Source organism: Colobus angolensis, unplaced genomic scaffold, assembly GCF_000951035.1.
Source record: "Colobus angolensis palliatus isolate OR3802 unplaced genomic scaffold, Cang.pa_1.0 Scaffold283, whole genome shotgun sequence".
Classification (NCBI taxonomy): Eukaryota; Metazoa; Chordata; class Mammalia; order Primates; family Cercopithecidae; genus Colobus; species Colobus angolensis.
Window position 1 is genome coordinate 1130446 of NW_012116077.1, and position 16959 is coordinate 1147404.

General features: G+C 40.4%; 1 protein-coding gene across 1 annotated transcript; it reads left to right on the forward strand.

Annotated features, from left to right (window-relative positions):
* The first annotated feature begins 3031 nt into the window (after positions 1-3031).
* Positions 3032-16569, forward strand: LOC105516513 (cancer/testis antigen 55). Its single transcript, XM_011948752.1, has 6 exons — positions 3032-3782; positions 5079-5263; positions 12087-12231; positions 14811-14923; positions 15619-15806; positions 16094-16569. The coding sequence occupies exons 1-6, from the start codon at positions 3692-3694 to the stop codon at positions 16161-16163; spliced, it is 792 nt and encodes a 263-aa protein (XP_011804142.1). The 5' UTR covers positions 3032-3691; the 3' UTR covers positions 16164-16569.
* Positions 16570-16959: the final 390 nt, after the last annotated feature.

Here is a 16959-nt window from a genome sequence, read left to right on the forward strand (position 1 = left end):
CTGAGAGAAACAAGAAATGGGGAAAGGATTCCCTATTTAATAAATGGTGCTGGGAAAATTGGCTAGCCATTTCTTATCTGATGTGTTCCCGGCCTCTGGAGGCACCTCCCACCACAAGAGATCATTCACAATGTTTGCAGCAGGGTGGTAGAGAAGAGCCCCTTCTTTGTTCTGCAGTATTCTCTCAGCAGGGACCTGTCTTCCTGGTGCTGGAATCTACCTGTAGCTTCTCTGCCAGCAGAGTTTGATCCCTGCAGAGGAGACTGAGACTTACTTAGTGAAGTTTGCTAGAGAAGGCTATTTCTTACCTCTTTCTAAGGCTATTTCTTAGCACCAATCTCTTGCTGTAGTATCCATTATTAGCTCTATTTGTGCCAGCAGGTATACATGGAAGGGTTTTGGGCATGTTTTCATCTGTCTGAATGGCTGCTGTGTCTTTGGTTCTTTCTGCTTTCTTCTGTGCCATGATTGAAACTAACAAATTTAACCCATTGATATTTTTCAATCATTCTCTAGAGGTGGTGAGACTACAGGTATGTTTTCAAAGATTGATAGGTTTTGCTGATGGATGGCATGGAGTGTGTAAAGAAAATGGAGAAAACTAAGGGTTTTGGAAGGGATATGATGTTAACCCACTATTGGAACTGAGCTGGCATCGCCTGAGATGGAGAAGATTTAAGGAAGTGCAGGGGTTGAAGGAAGCTCAGAACATGTGAAATTTTGGACACTTTACCCTTGAGATATCTATGGGATAACCATGTGTGTAACTCAGTATATATATGGGATTGGGAGTACCTGAATGTAGATGCCATGGGACTGGCACGTGGAGAGAGAAGCCATTCAGGGCCTGAGTTCTGGAGCACTCTTGTGGGATCCTGATAGGAGGAACATCTCACAAAAGAGGCTGAGAAGGAGTCTTTCTAGGAGAGGGTGGTCACACAGAAGACTGAAGAACTTGTTGCAAGAAATGGGGAGTCCTCAACTGCGTCAAACACTAAGAGGTTGAGTGATGAGAGCTTAGCATATTGACCACTGGATTTGGTGACCTGGAGGTTTCCTGTCATCTTAAGAGCAAATTAGGGGCATGATGGGGATAAAAGCCTAATGCCAGAGGAATAAGGAGGGAATGAGAGCTCAGGAAGTGAGCAGAGGTGATTCTTGACATAGCATTTGCTGCGGGGGACAGGATACAGAAGAATGGGTCTGAAGGGGAAATGGGGTCAAGGAAGCTTATTTATCTATATACACTTTTAAGATGGGAGTTATTTGTGAAGTTTTTAAGATGGGTGATTCTTGTGTATGTTTGTATGTTATTCTTTTACAGGCAAAGATTAAAAAAAAAAAAGATTGTTGATGCAGAATGAAGAGAGGCAATAGCAATAGAAACAACATTCTCAGAGAAAATGTGTCAAGAGAATGGTTCCATGTGCTCAGTGCAGTGTCAGCCCTGGCCAGGGGCTGCGATGTCCTTTCACTGCTGCAAGAGAGAAGGAAGAGAAAGCCAGGATGGGTGTCAGGAGGTTCACAGAGGGGCTCCTGTTTCGCGGCCTGTGTTTTCTCAGAGAAATAAGAGGAAATGTCTGCGTACATGTGTGTCCTAATTTTTCATTGATAATCGTAGAATATTGGAGTAATCAAAATGTACAAGAGCAGTTGTTGTGGGTTGAATTTTGCCCTGAAAGAGATATGCTCAAGTTCTGAGCCCCAGTATCTATGAATGTGACTATTTGGAAATAGGGTCTTTGCACAAAAAAAAAAAAAAAAAATCAAGTTAAGATGAGGTCCTATAGCATTGGGATTAGTCATACATCCCTAATCCAATGAGTGGTGTCCTTATAAGAAGAGGTACATTGGACATACAGACAGATGGGGAAGAGCACCATGGGACGAAGGAGGAAGAGACTGGAGTGATGCATCTACAACCGAAGGAAAGCCAACCAATTACTACTGGCAACCTACAGAATCTTGGAATAAACTCTCCCTCAGAGCTTGCCAGAAGGAACCAACCTCACTGAAACCTTGATTTCTGACTCATAGCCTGCAGAACTGCCGGAGAATAAATTTCTGTTGTTTAAAGCCATGCAGTTGTAGTAATGTGCTGTGGCCTCCCTAGGAAATTAACACAGCTGTGTTACATTTTGAGACATAGCTAACCCTCAACCGATCCTGTTAACCAGATGCTAAACTTTGGCAAGGCTCTTACTTGTTCTCATAGTAGGAGAGGAAAGACAAACAGCTTTCATGCACAGTGCCCATGGGTTGCAGCAGAATCATCCAAACTGTTCTCCTTGCTTCCTGCTCTGACCTCTTCCAGCCTGTTCACAACCAAGCACCTGTGATCCCTGGAAGGCTCCAAATCTTTCAGGGACTTTACACATCATGGACAATAAAAGTGAAAGGACTTCCGGTGTCCTACTATCCCATATGCAGCCTGAACCTCTATTACCTCTCTTACCATACTTCCTACTCTTCTAGCTATTCACTGCCTCTACTCTAATCACTTGGCTTTTCCTTGAGTACATCAGGCACAGTCTTGTTGTATGGTCTTTGCACAAACTGCGCCCTCCATCTGAACAGCTCCCACCAAAATAGCTGCCTGGCTAACTCCAACATCTTTCTCAACTATTGCTTTCCAATGAGGGCTACTCTGACCATGCTATTGTAAAGTGCAATCCAACACCCCATGCCCAGCACTGTGGATCTCCCTTGTCCTGCTATATTTTTCCTCGGCATTTATTGCCTTCCAACATATCATATATTTTATTATGTGATGCTTAGTGTCGCCCTTTTGTCATCCTGTGAAAAAACCACCCTCACGGGGTGAAGATTCTTGACTCTTTCATTCACTAACAAATTTTAAGAACACAGAACAGTGTCTGGCTCACAGTTGGTGCCCTACGAGTTTTGCTGAATGAATGAATAAGGGTAATGTGTATAGCAGAGTAATGTAAGTATAACCAGGTAAGTGATGAGTCCTTGGTAGCAATGATCATAAAAGGATTCTATTATAAATTGTCACTGGACTCAAAATGGGAGTCCTAGTACAAAAGACTACGTACTTGCCATCACTAAAACATTGCCTACCCACATGATGCCCTCTCTCCACAAAATTGATCCCTGGTGAAGAGTAACTATTGACTGCCCACTGAGTGGTGACTCCTTATGCTAAGCACCACGAAAACAGGGCCAAGAGAAGGATTTTTGGTTGCACAGACGGTGTTTTAGGCACCCATCCTGCCAGGGAACCCAAGAGAAGAGCCCCGTATCTCCTTAGTATATGCAGAACTCAAGCTCCCAAGCCATTTTCCCCAGGCCATCCTAATGGCACCCTCAGCCTTGGTGGGAGAAGCGACGATGTACCCACCCATCACCTTTTAATAGCCACAGGAACCTGCCCGCCCACCCACTACACGCCCATTGGCTAGACAGTGGTAGAGGCGAGCTCTGATGAGCGCATGCTCAGTGGGAAAAGTCAGAGGGGAACCTGGGAGCTCCTTTGGAGGCTGCGGTGTCCCTGACTCTCCTGAGGGGGGCTCACTATCGGCTGGGTCCCATGCCACAGAGGCTGAGGAGGAGAAGCAGGAGGTGAGTCCCTGAGGAGACGAAGTGACCTGAGGGCTTCCCTTACTGAGGAGACCTCGTGCTTCATCTGTCACAAGCGGTGCCCAGGCTGGTGGTGACAACTGGGACGATGCTCAGGCTTCTGAGACTTGCTTTGGCCTTCAACAGAACGGCCGACCCTGCAGAGCAACAGGGCCCACAGCAGCAGGGGCTCCTACAAGGTATTCCTCTGTGTGTCCACTTTTCCCCCACCCCAGAAGCCTCCCAGTAGGGGTTCTCCTCACCCCTGGAATGAGGCTGTGGTAACTCGGGCGGGTACAGCATGTGACGGCGGCTCTATCTTGTGTGTACATGGGGAGGCAACCCTAGTCCTCAACAAGTCCCTGAGAACCAACTCCCAAACTCTCCTGTCCATCTAAAGCGGGAAAGGTGTTGACAGAGAAGACCTTGGGGGCTGTACCTCCTGTGCTTTCTCCCCACGTGGTCGTGCAGCACATGCCTGTTTATATTTCCAGAAGGCAAGAAACTCCCTAATTTGCGAGTGAATTTAGGCTTGTATCCCAAACGGGAATGTAATTTGAAGCCAAGTTGATGCCTTATACTTATCCGATCCCGAAGGCAGAGAACTCCTGTGGGGCAACTGCTGAGGTTTGATCCCTAAGTATTGCTGATCAGCTAGGCTTGTGCAGAATAAAATAAAATAAAATAAATAAAAATAAAAAAAAGAAGAAGAAAAAAATAAAGAAAACCATTCAGATGACGTTTTGGGCTAGCCTTCAATCTCCAGATATCTTTTAGTCTGCTGAGACAGTTACGTATCTATAGAAGGTGCTACTCATCATAATTGGTGATAATGATGAAGGAATATAATAGGAGCAGAAGCTTGACTCATATATAGACATGGTGCTAACAGGTAACATTTACACACTCTTGTGCAAGGCACTCACAGCTCTCGACAGTTGATGTGCATGTGTCAGTTAATATTCACAAGCTGGGCTCGGTGGCTCACACCTGTAATCCCAGCTCTTTGGGAGTTCCAGGTAGGTGGATCACTTGAGGCCAGGAGTTGGAGACCAGCCTGGGCAACATGGCTAAACCCCATCTCTACTAACAATTCAAAAATTAGCTGGGTGTGGGGGCACACACCTGTAGTCCCAGTTGCTTGGGAGGCTGAGACATGAGAACCACTTGAACCTGGGAGGCGGAGGTTGCCGCTAGCCCAGATTGCACCACTGCACTGCAGCCTTGGTGACAAAGCCAGACTCTGCTCAAAAAATTAAAAAATAATTTAAATTTTTAACATTTAAATTTTGATAAATTTAAGAAAATATTTTAAAAACCTACAACAACCCTATTAGTCGAAATTGTGATTGTTGTGGATTGACAGATGAAAACGAGGTCAGAGATGTTATAAAACTTCTCTGTCCAGGGTTATGCAGATGGTGAGTGTAAGACTTATTTGTAGTAGGTGTTTGCATTTGAGGCCAATAATATGACCTAGTTTCTTTATCTTGTAGGTGACACCCAGTTGAAAACTGTGCAGGGAGTTGTCACAAGTTTCTGTGGTGATTATGGCATGATTGATGAGTCGATCTACTTCAGTAGTGATGTTGTGAGTGGCAATGTGCCTCTAAAAGTTGGACAAAAAGTAAATGTGGTTGTTCCAGATCATAGACCACTTTATGGATTCAGAGCAATCAAGGTGAGATGTGCATGAGTTTGGGAATTGTGTCTTATCCCAGTGGGTTTTCTTTCTGCATCTTTTTTTTCTTGTATTAATCCAACATCTCTGCTGTGATCCGTAGAGGGGATGTAGACTGTAATTTGAAGCCCCACCCCTCTGAATCTGTGGGTTCTTCTGTTCTAATATTTGTAGTAATTTGTGCTGTAAAATATAAAAATTACTTATCTATTATTCTAATCTTTAAACAATATGGGTAACAATAATAATTATTGAACTCTATATAATCCTGCAACTTCCCTTATCAGGTAAAAAAACATTTTCTGTAGTGCGCATTCATAGCAGTGGAATTTCTATGTCAAACCATGTGTGTTGTAAATATTTTTTAAAAAGCTTCATGGAATTATAATTCTATGAAGAATGTCATTTGTATTTTCATAGGAGTTGCATTGAATCTGTAGATTGCTTTAGGTTACGGACATTTAACAATATTTATTCTTCCTGTCCATGAACACATGATGTATTTCCATTCATTCCTGCCTCTTTCAATTTCCTTTGTCAATGGTTTATAGTTTTCAGTGTTGCAATCCTTCACCTCCTTGGTTAAATTTATTCCTATTTTAATTTTTTTGAAGGTGTTGTAAATGGGATTGTTTCTTGATATCTTTCTCAGATAGTTCCCTATTATTATATAGAAATGCTACTGATTCTTGTATGTTGTTTGTGTGTCGTGCCACTTTCCTGAATTTGTTTATTAGACCTAGTAGCTTTTTGGTGATGTTTTCAGGGTTATTTATATGTAAGAGCTTCCCGTCTGCAAACAGGGTCAATCTAAATTCTTCCTTTTGAATTTAGATGCCTTTTGTTTCTTCTTGCCTAATTTTTCTGGCTAGCACTTCCAGAAGTATGTGCGATAGAATGGGCAAAAGTGGGCATTTCTGTCCTGTTCCAGGTCTTAGAGAAAAAGCCTGGAACATTTCCCCATTCAGTATGATGTTACCTGTGGGTTTATCATGTATGACCTTTATTGTGTTGAGGTGCCTCCTATATCTAATTTGTGGAGTTTTTAATCACGAAGGAGTGTGGAATTCGATCAAATGCTTATCCTGCTCAAATTGGAATGATCCTATGACTTTTGTCGTTTATTCTGTTCATGTGATATAGCACATTTATTGATTTGTGTATGTAGAAACTTCCTTGCTTCCCAGGGCTGAATCCCTCTAGAACATGGTGAATGATTTTTTTAATGTGATGTGGAATTTGCTTTACTAATACTTTGTTAAAGATTTTGCAACTGTGTTGATCAGGAATTTTGGCATGTAGTTTTCTTCGGTTTTCTCTTCTTTGTGTTTCCTTGTCTGGGGTTTCTACCAGGGTAATGCGTTGTGACAGAATGAGTTTGGAAGTGTTCCTCTCTTGCCCGTTTTTTTTTTTGGAATAGGTTTAGAAGTATAGCTATTAATTATTCTTCTTTATACATAAATTTGGTACTATTAGGAAGGGAAGTCATTCTGTCTTAGACTCTTCACTGATGGGGGATTTTTTATTACTGAATCATTTTCCTTACTCATTAATGATCTGTTCAGATTTTCTATTTCTTCACCATTACATCTCGGCAGGTTGTATGTGTCCAGGAATGTATCCATTTCTTCTAACTTGTCCTATTTGTAGGCAGATGATTGTTCATAATCTTCCTTATGATACTTTTTGTTTTGGTGATGTCAGTTGTACTGTCTCCTTTTTCATCTTTGATTTTAGTTATTTGAATCTTCTCTCTTTTTTCCTTAGTCTAGCTAAGGTTTTGTTGATTTGCTTTACTTCTTCAAGAAACCAAGTCATTGTTTCATTGATATTTGTATTGTTCTTCTCATTTCTATTTATTTCTGCTCTCATCTTTATGATTTATGCCCTAATTTTGCATTGCAATTTTTTCTTGTTTGTCTAGTTCCTCAAGGTGCAGTGTGAGGTTGTTTATTGAAGATGTATATTGCCTTTTGTGGTAGGCTTTATTGATGTAAACTTCACTTTTAGAATTGCTTTTGTTGTATTTCATGGGTTTTCATATGTTGTGCCTTCATTTTGCTTCAACTCAAGAAATGTTTACACTTTGCTTCTAATTTCTTCATTGACCCATTGGTTATTTAGGAGCATGTTGTTTAATTTCCATCCACTTCTAAAGTTTCCACAGTTCCTACTTTTATTGATTTCTAATACTTTACCATTGTGGTTAGAGAACTGATTTGATCTTATTTCAAACTCCTTTAATTTGCTAGTACCTGTTTTATGGCCTGCCCCATAATCTATCCTCGAGAATGTTCCACATGCAGTTGGAAAGAATATGTGTTTTGGAGTATTTGGATGGAATGTTCTGTAAATGACTGTCAGGTCCATTTGGTCCAGAGTGCAGATAAATTCCACTTTTTGTGGAGTCAGTGTTCTGTTGGGGCAGTCTGTTCATTGCTGCAAGTTGGGTGTTGAAGTCCCCTACTATTATTGCATTGCACTCTACCTCACCATTTAGACCTTAATATTTGCTTCATATATTTAGGTGCTGCTATGTTGGGTCCATATTTTTGGAAATCATTATATCCTCTTGATGAATTGACTCCTTCATCATTATATAATGGTCTTGGTCTCTTTTTACAGTTTGTGATATGAATCCTATTTTATTTGAAATCAGTTTAGCACCTCCTGTGCTCTTTTGGTTTTCCTTTACATGGAAGAATATCTTTTTTCATGCCTTCATTTTCAGTTTACAAATGTCTTTTAAGGAGAAGTGTGTCTCTCATAGGTTTGGTTGTTGCTGTTGTTGCTTTTTAAATTTATTCAGCTACTCTGTGCATTTTAGTTGGAGGATGTCATCCATTACTATCAAGGTAATTATTGATAGGTAAGGATTTACTGTTGTCACTTAGAGAATTGTTTCTACCTATTTTGTAGGCAATTTCTTCCTTTCTTCCTCTTTTATTGTTTTCCTTGATGGATAAGAGATTTTTCTCTGTTAGTATGTTTTGCTTTTTTATTTGTTTTAGTGTGTCTATTACAGGATTTTTTTCTTTGTGGATAGCATGAGGCTTACAGAAACATAATCACAGCAGTTTATTTTACTGATAACATAACTTTGATCACAAAATGCAAACACTCTACCGTTTAACTCCACCCCTGGATTTTGAGTTTTCTGTTTCACACTTTACTACAATTTTTTATATTTTATATCCCTTAATTAATTATTGTACTTATTTTATTTTTACTAGTTCAGTTCTTTAACCTTTACATGAAAGATATAAGTGATCTGGAAACCACCATTACCTTATTAGAATATTCTGAATTTGTGTAGTTACGTTTACTGGTGAGTTTTATACCTTCAGATGTTTTTGCATTACTCATTAGCGTCCCTTATGCCAGTTGAAAGAATTCTCCTTAGCATTTCTTATAAGACAGTTGTGGTGGTGAGGAAGTTTCTCAGCTGTGATTTCTCTGTAAAAGTCTTTATCTCCCCTTCACTTCTGGGTACATTATTCTTGGTTAGAGATTTTTTTACTTGCGTTCCTAAAATAGACTATCCCACTCTTTCTGGCCTTTTATGCTTCTGCTGAGAAGTCTTCTGGTAGGCATATTGGAAGAGCCTTATATATGATTTGCTTCATTCCTCTTGCTGATCTCGGGATTCTTTATTTTTCATCTTTGACAGTTTGATTTTAACATGTCATGGGGTAATCTTATTTGGATTGTATCTGAATGCAGAACTTTGGTCATCCAGTACCTAGATGTTTGTAACTTTCTCTGACTTTGGATGGCTCTCCATTATTATTTTTTAAATGATGTTTTTACTCCTCCCGCTTGAATGTGAGTGACTCATACTATTGCTCTTCTGATATTGTCCCAGAAATCCAGTAAGTTTTTTTTCTTTCCGTGTCATTCCTTTTCATTTTGTCTCCTCTGACTGTATATTTTCAATGAAGCTGTCTCCAAGTTTCCAGATTATTTATTTTGCTCGATCAATTGTTCTTTGGATGTTCTCTATTGTGTACTTCCCTCATTGTATTTTTCAACTTCTGGATTTGCTTGGTTTTTTAAAAATTCTTTCAATCTTTCTTTCAAATTACTCTGATACATTCCGAATCATTTCTGTGTAATTGTTTTCAAGGTTCACATAGCATGTGGAAAATAAATATTTTGAATTATCTGTTAAACAACTCATACATTCCTATCACTCTAGGGTCAATTGCTGGCGCCTTGTTTTGTCAGTTTGGTGATGTCATGATTTCCTTATTGTTCTTGATCTTTGTGGTCATGTGTTTGTGTCTGTGTATTGAAGAAGCAGGTATTCATTTCAGTCTTTACAGTCTAGCTTTTAGGGGACATCCTTTAGCAGTAAGCCTGTCTGGAAACTCTTTATAGGTCTCTTTTGGTCCTTATGTTTGTGAACACTGCAGCTATTGAAGTCCTAGGGGGCTGCCTATTCCCAGGGACACAACGACAGATGCTACAATGGCTGGGATTCCCTTAGCTATGGAGGCTGGTCCCTTGTGAGACTGGAATCCAAACCTGCATTCACTGAGAACTCCCTGTTGCTGTAGAATATTCTGAGCATAAGGCCACTGGAATCACTCGACAGAGATGTAGACCAGGTATTGAGTTTGTTTTGCTGTGGTTGTGGCTTTCTGTCTGGTGCCAGGGTGGGTCGAGAGACTCTGTCTACAAGTACCATCTGAGAGTCAGGGACCATGGGCGTCTGTCAAGTGGTGACCTGATATTGGGTTCCCAGGCAATGCCCTATGCTTGCTACTGTCTCTCTTCTCTGGGTGGATGGTATCTCTCTCTATGCTGTGCTGTTGAAGGTCGGGGAAGGGGTGATATGGGTAATGTAAAACTGTTCTTACTATCCTCTTCAATGCATCTTTTCTTATTTTCATGCTATAACCGGGTACCATGGTCTCTCATCTGGTTTCCTTATGTCAGGTGAGGGTATTTTCATACAAGGATAGTTTTTCACATTGATGTTTCTGCAGGAGGACAATCACTGGAGAGTCCCATTTTTCCCTCTTGCTCCCCGCCTCCTCCATCTATTTAATTTTTACATACTATAAATATGTCCATCTTGTCCATGTGGCTTCTGTGTTCACGAAGTATCCTTAGGCTAATTCTAACACATAATTTACAGGAGTATTCACTTAGCTTTTCTTCTGAAAGTCATTCATTTATTTATATCTAAACATACAGCCAGTCTGGGTTTGCTTTTCATGTGCAGGACTGAGAGAAGGATCCGCATCTTGTTTCACTACTGGCTACTCAGTTGTCTCTCAACATTATCTGCTTGTACCTGCTGTTGTGTTGGTGGTATTTGCAAGGCATAAGAAAGAGAGTTGGGAGCCATGAGACATGGGCAAAGTTTTAGTCTGCAGTATGTCTGTGAGTTGGCGTGGAGTCAAGGCTCAGAGAGGTCCAAGGGTCCTGTGGATCACCCACTTGGATACTGTCGAAAGTGGGGAAGATACGTGGGCAGGAGACTGGTGCCTCATTCCTTCATGACAGTAGATGAGGGGAAAATAAACATCAGATTGGTATTGACAGTTGGAAAGGCACCAGTTAAGAAATGGGAATAGCAGCAAACTAGGCTATTTTTAAAACCATGAAAAATTACTTACAATTCAGTGGCTCAAGTTTCCATCAGAAGTCTTTGATCAGCAAATTCCAACCCTAGGAGTTTATCCTATAGTTCAGTCAGGCAAGTAGTCCAAATGCTAGGACACAAGTGAAATGTCTAATTACGTGGAACTGGGTTAATAAATTACGGCACATCCATTAATTGGGATTCCCTATGACTCTTTCTGTCCTTTCTTGTTATTTAAAAACCTTTGTGTTAATTTAATGTGATACTTTCATACTGAATACCATGCTAATTTGCTTTTAAAACAGGCATTTACATACGTATATATATATTTGTGCACAGACAAAAACATCAGGATGAGTGTTACTGCCAAAATGTAGTCCCTGGTGGTCTCTTGGTAATGGAATATGGATTATGGGGTAACCGCATTTTGCTGTCTATACATCTGGTTTTTTTTTTCCTATTTTTAGTACAATGAACTTGCATTATTTCTGTAAGTTTTAAGGATTATAAAATAAGGACTATTACACTTCCAATAAGGAAAAAGGTTTGTATGCCTCTTTATTGTAGATAAAGTAAAGCCCTAATTTGGCTTGGTTTTTCGAACCCCCCCCAGTTGAGGTTATTGCTCCAACTTTATCTTGTGCTTCTCTCTCCTAGGCCTGGATCTCGAATGTTAGGATTTTGCTCCCTAGGCTCCTAACTTCTGTTGTTTTTTCTCTCCGCCTCCCTGCTCCTCTACCCCTGTTTACAAGGTTACACCTCTGTCTTCTTTCACAACCCAGCACAAATCTGACTTCCCCCAAGCAATGCCCCTATTTTCTCCCTGTCTGAAATGTTCTCCCTCTAGATAATTCACAGAAACCATTTTGAACTAGTTTTATATCCTTCATCGCAACCTGCTTATGACTATATACCTTTCCACTTTACCGTCATTTCACTGTGAATTTCTGCAGGCGAAGGACGGTATTTTTTTAATCTTGGAATCTAATGGTACAAGAGCATTAAACTCAGGTAGGCAATTAATGTTTTGGGATACATTTCACAATTCTTGAAGCACACACATGACTTTTACCATCATCTCAAGTCAATGGTCCATTTGCCAAGTGAACTATATTCACCAGTGTTTAGGATGGCTGTTGAAAATATTTTTGAATACAAGTGTTTTAATCATGTAATTTCCATGTTTAAATTTGTATTATTTTTGAAGTAACTCTTTCCTAAATCTTACAGGTGGATGTTGTGCTTCACCGCCTTTACGGTGCTGTACCCTCAGACTCAGGAACCAGAGTTTTAATTGGATGTGTTACTTCTATAAGTGAAGATACTGTTTATATTAGTAACAGCATTTATTTTTCCATAGACATTTTTTCTGAAGGTATGATTTACATTTTGAGATATACAATGTAATTCTTAAATTTTTGAGAGGATTTTAGTCCTGGAACAACTTTTACAGTGTACTTGGCTTCAGTCAATGGCTCTTCAATGTTAGAAGTAGACCGTTCCAATTAAAATTAGGTACAATATAGGGGCAAATAGACAGTATTATAAATTGTGTGCTGTCGGCTATTGTGTGTTCATTTGTTCAATGCCCTCAGTAATGCCTGGATATATTTTTCATTCACATAAGAATTTAATTTCTAATCATGGAAACAATCCTACAAGTACATAGAGACACTATTTTTAATACCCTTCAAGGACTATACTTGAAGGGATCATTTCTGTAGTTGGTTACTAGAGAAGTTTCAGTGACAGGGTAGACTACCAAATTTTAAAAGAATATACTTCAAATGCTTCAAATTTAGGACTAGAGATAGCGCCTTGTGACTGTGTGTGTGTGTGTGTGTGTTGTTGTTGTTGTTGTTGTTGAATTCACTTTGTAATCAGCAGATATATTCTAATATTTAGCTTCTACCCAATGATATTTTTTTTGTCTGTTTTGTCTACTACTACTTGACTTGTTTTTCTAAGACCACCAGAGCGAGCACAAAAGAACCAGCAAGTAGGCAAAGGTCAGGAACAAAACTGCAAGTTTATTTTGGTAACCTAAGGTGTGGGGAAGAAGTCTGTCGGCCTCCAGCAAAGAAGGCCAACAGAGCCTCCCCCCCCGTGGGGCTCTCGGGCGGGGTTCCTGCATCCCGACATCAGTGGGGCTGGAGGAAGGCCCCATGGCTCACTGGCGGAGAGCGGCTTTTCTAGGAGTGGGAGGGCAATAGGCGGGGCACGGGCGTGTCGGGGCGTTCCGCAGGTGCGACCAGGTAAATCTTGGTCTCTTCGGATTGACGTCACCTGGTGCATGCCCAGTTGGTCTGCACCTTCCCGGGTCGCCCGCTGCATTTTCGCGCGCGCGGGAAAAGTTGGGAGGGGGGGAAAGTTGGGAGGGGGGGATGAAGAACCCGGAAGTGCACCATCTTGCCTCCGTTCGTCCAAACACTACTGTCGTATAGCTTGGGTATAAATGGGGAGATTAGCTCTGCTTCCCCAGGCAGCTTACTAGTTTGTTTTCTTAGGTGCAAAAGCAGGACTCTGACCTGAATTTTGTTTTAAGATGTTGACACTGTCTGCTTTGTTGAGAAGAGACTATGAGGGAAAGGGTGGAGTCAGGAAATCAGTCAGGAAAATGTTGTAATATTCTTGGTGAGAGATGATGGAGATGTGAATGAAAATGGAGAAGTGGAGGACCTGAGGATTGAGTTGACTCTGGATATATTTTGAAGTTAGAGAAGAACCCAGGAGGTAATGGATTAGATCTTTGATATGGAGGAAAAATGAGTCTAAGGTACCTCCAAAGTTTTTGGTTTGAGCAGTGGTGAGAGTGGAGTTGCCAGTTTGTGATGTAGATGACTGAAGTAAACAAAAGTTGGTGAGTATGGAGAATATCAGCAACTCAGCTTTACACATGTTAGATCGGTGTAAGCATAAGGATAATTGATCCTGAGGTTGGTTAGAGCTGGAGGTATATACATTTTGGAGTTATAAGTATATAGATATATGTTAAACCCACACAAAATAAATGTATGTAAATTATCAGAGAGAGAGAGAGAGAGAGAGAGAAGAGGTCTAATACTGTGTCTTGTGTCATTCTACAGTGTTAGGTCCTAAGGTGAAGAAATGTTTCACTTTGTTGATGTCGCTAGCTTTCTGGAGTCATTGTGGCAATTTACTGTCTCACTTGCAGTTGGGATTTCCATTTGCTCCAGATTCTTTCATGTAACTTTGTTATCCTGTGACTCACTTTTAACTTACTGCAAACTTCTGTTTGAAACTCAGTGGTCTTAACTGTAACCTGTGAGGCAGATACTTAAGAGTTCATCAGCCGAACACAACACCAGGGGAAATTCATTCATTCTGAAAGTAACAACATTTCCTTGTGGTACTGCTACCACTACTACCAATCAACAGTTATTTGGTGGTTACTATGCACCGGGAATGATTCTGTGTGTATCGCACATATCAACTAATTCTCACAGCAGCTGTGTATCATGAAGGCTACTTACTGTGCTTTTCATTTTATAGATGAAGAAAACGAGGCACAGACAGTTTAACCACCTTGCTTAAGGTTGCAAACTGAGTGAGTGGCAGTGTCAAGATTCGAAGCCATGCAGCCAGGGTCAAACTTGTGCTCTTACCTACATGTTTGACTGCCTCTCACTAAGCAATTGTGAACACGAACAGTTGTTTAGTAAATCCTGTGCTGCTCCCTCAGATTGGCTGTGATGCACAATTGACACTTTCCTCCATTTAAATTTGTTAAATCAGTAGAGGAGAATCAATGCCTAAGGATTATAAATTTCTTTTTGGACTTAGAGATTTGCAGTGTCTGTTTAAATATGCACAAAATGGACTTTAGATGTTGCAGAACTGACTTTAAAGTAGTACACTATCAAATAACGTGTGAAATTAAATGTGACCTAGTTAAGAGATCATGACACTCATATTTCTCCATGGCTGTTTTAGATTTTGTGCCTTATAAGGGTGACTTGTTAGAAGTTGAATATTCCACTGAGCCAGGCATCTCAAACATCAAAGCAACTTCTGTGAAGCCCACCTGTTGTATTCATACGAAAGAGGTAATTTCTTTCCTGTTGCTCCTGTCAGCAGTTTCTGATAACCCTTCCTTTGGTGATAATTTACGTGACCAGGATTCTGTTGGGTGTAATGGGAATAACAGAAAATATGAAGAAATGCATTCTTTACCAACAAAGGAGCCACTTTTCTTATTGAAAAGGCAGGATTTTCCAAAAGAAATCATTAGAAAATTATGTAGGACAAGCACATGATTAAGTTCTAAATTGTGCATTTTACTCAATATCCAAGTGTTATTAGAATCTTCCAATGACAGGAGGAAGAAAAACAATCTTTGTGCCAGAAAATTTTAGGGAAAGAATGAACGGAATGTGTTGTGGGACTTGAGCTTACCAGTAAATGCTGAGGATGATTTGGGTATTAAAGCCTGAATATGCACAGGCAATTCAAGGCAACAGAGGGTAATGGACATATTTTGGTAATATTTAGAGCTGGATTTCTCATTTGAGACCCAGGCCTCATTCCCGGAGAGTCTGATTTAATTGTTCTGAGGTGGAGTGTGGACATGGGTATTCTTACAAAGCACCCCTCGTGTTAGCAATGGGCCAACCAGTTTGGAAATCAATGATTTGCATCGAAGTGACCTGCACTCATGCAGGACCCAGAGTGAGGAGGTGCAAAGCTGGTTACAGTGATTATTGGGTTTTTTCATAATCAGTTGCATTATTTATACTCACAGGTCTGCATTACTAGTGTACATGGAAGAAATGGGGTGATAGATTATACTATCTTCTTCACCTTGGATTCTGTGAAACTTCCTGATGGATACATACCTCAAGTATATGATATCGTCAATGTGGTCATGGTGGAGAGCATTCAGTTCTGCTATACTTGGAGAGCGGTTTCTGTCACCCCAGCTCAAAAATCGTAATGACAAAGCATTTTTATTCTGTTTATCTTTCCTTTTATGAGCAGTAAAGGGGCTGGTTTAACTGAAAAGGTTAGCTTAATAAGCCTAAATAGTATTTTACATATGGTTTTTCTGGTAAATGTAATTGAGATACTGGCTGGTTCAATTGGACCATTAACCCAGCTTAGGGAAGTGTCTTATCAATTAAAAACCACGCGAAAATAGCTCGCTAGTCACTGGAGGAAAGGAGTTCTTAATTAAAATAAACACTGCCATTAAATTTGAATTCCATATTTCCCATTAGCAGCAGTGGATTCCAGGATGATGGAGGCCTGAGACGGCCCAAAAAGGAACGTCGGAGCCAAAGCATTTAACTGAAAAGGCATCAGGGACAGCATGTTAAAGGCATGATTTAAAGTTACAATTTGACTTCAGTTTTGAGCCCCCTCTATGCTGTCTGTACAATCTGTATTGTTCCATAGCCTCTTTCATCTTCTTTCACCCACATAACTCGCGCTGTTTATTGTTTCAATATGTTCCTTCTTCCCCATGCTAGAATGTAAACTCCACAATGGCAGTATGTCTTTTGATCTGTTTTGTTGTTGTTGTTGTTGTTCTTTTTTTTCTGTTGTCATTAAAGCATCTCCAAGCACTTAGAAGAGTGCCTAACATAAAATCTTATTAAGCTCTATGACTGAATGATTGGGCCATCTATGATATTTAGCTGTGGTTCATTCATCACTGGTTCCTTCGGAATAAAATTGTTGAGCAACGCATTAAGACCTCTGTCGATTTTTAAATAACACCAACAACCATAGAAAGCCCACTCTGCTGTACGTGAACCTCCGTGAGCCACTTTGCTGCAGGGGTGCAGCTCATGTGAAGTCACGAAGAAACATACAAACACAGAGCCCGTCGAAGGAAGGATAAGCTACTTACCCACTGGGAAAGATTATACTAAAATCCCACAAGTAAACCCCATGAAACTTCATGCTTTCGTCTAATAGAACATTTAACTAGGTAGCTGTGACCTAGGGGAACGGATGTATTCAGACCTTTGGGCATAGCTTGAGTGTTGTTGTGAACTTACCCTGAGTCCTGTGATTCATAATTTCACCACTACCACCGGTCCTTGAATAAACAGAGTTGTGTTTTAACTTTCCACTACAG

Bases quoted from the DNA above. Each gene is read 5' to 3' on its own strand.
- LOC105516513 (XM_011948752.1), top strand. From the start codon at position 3,692: ATGCTCAGGCTTCTGAGACTTGCTTTGGCCTTCAACAGAACGGCCGAC. The intron at 5,264-12,086 runs GTGAGATGTGCA...TAAATCTTACAG, and splicing joins ATGGATTCAGAGCAATCAAG to GTGGATGTTGTGCTTCACCG. The intron at 15,807-16,093 runs GTAATGACAAAG...ATTTCCCATTAG, and splicing joins GTCACCCCAGCTCAAAAATC to CAGCAGTGGATTCCAGGATG.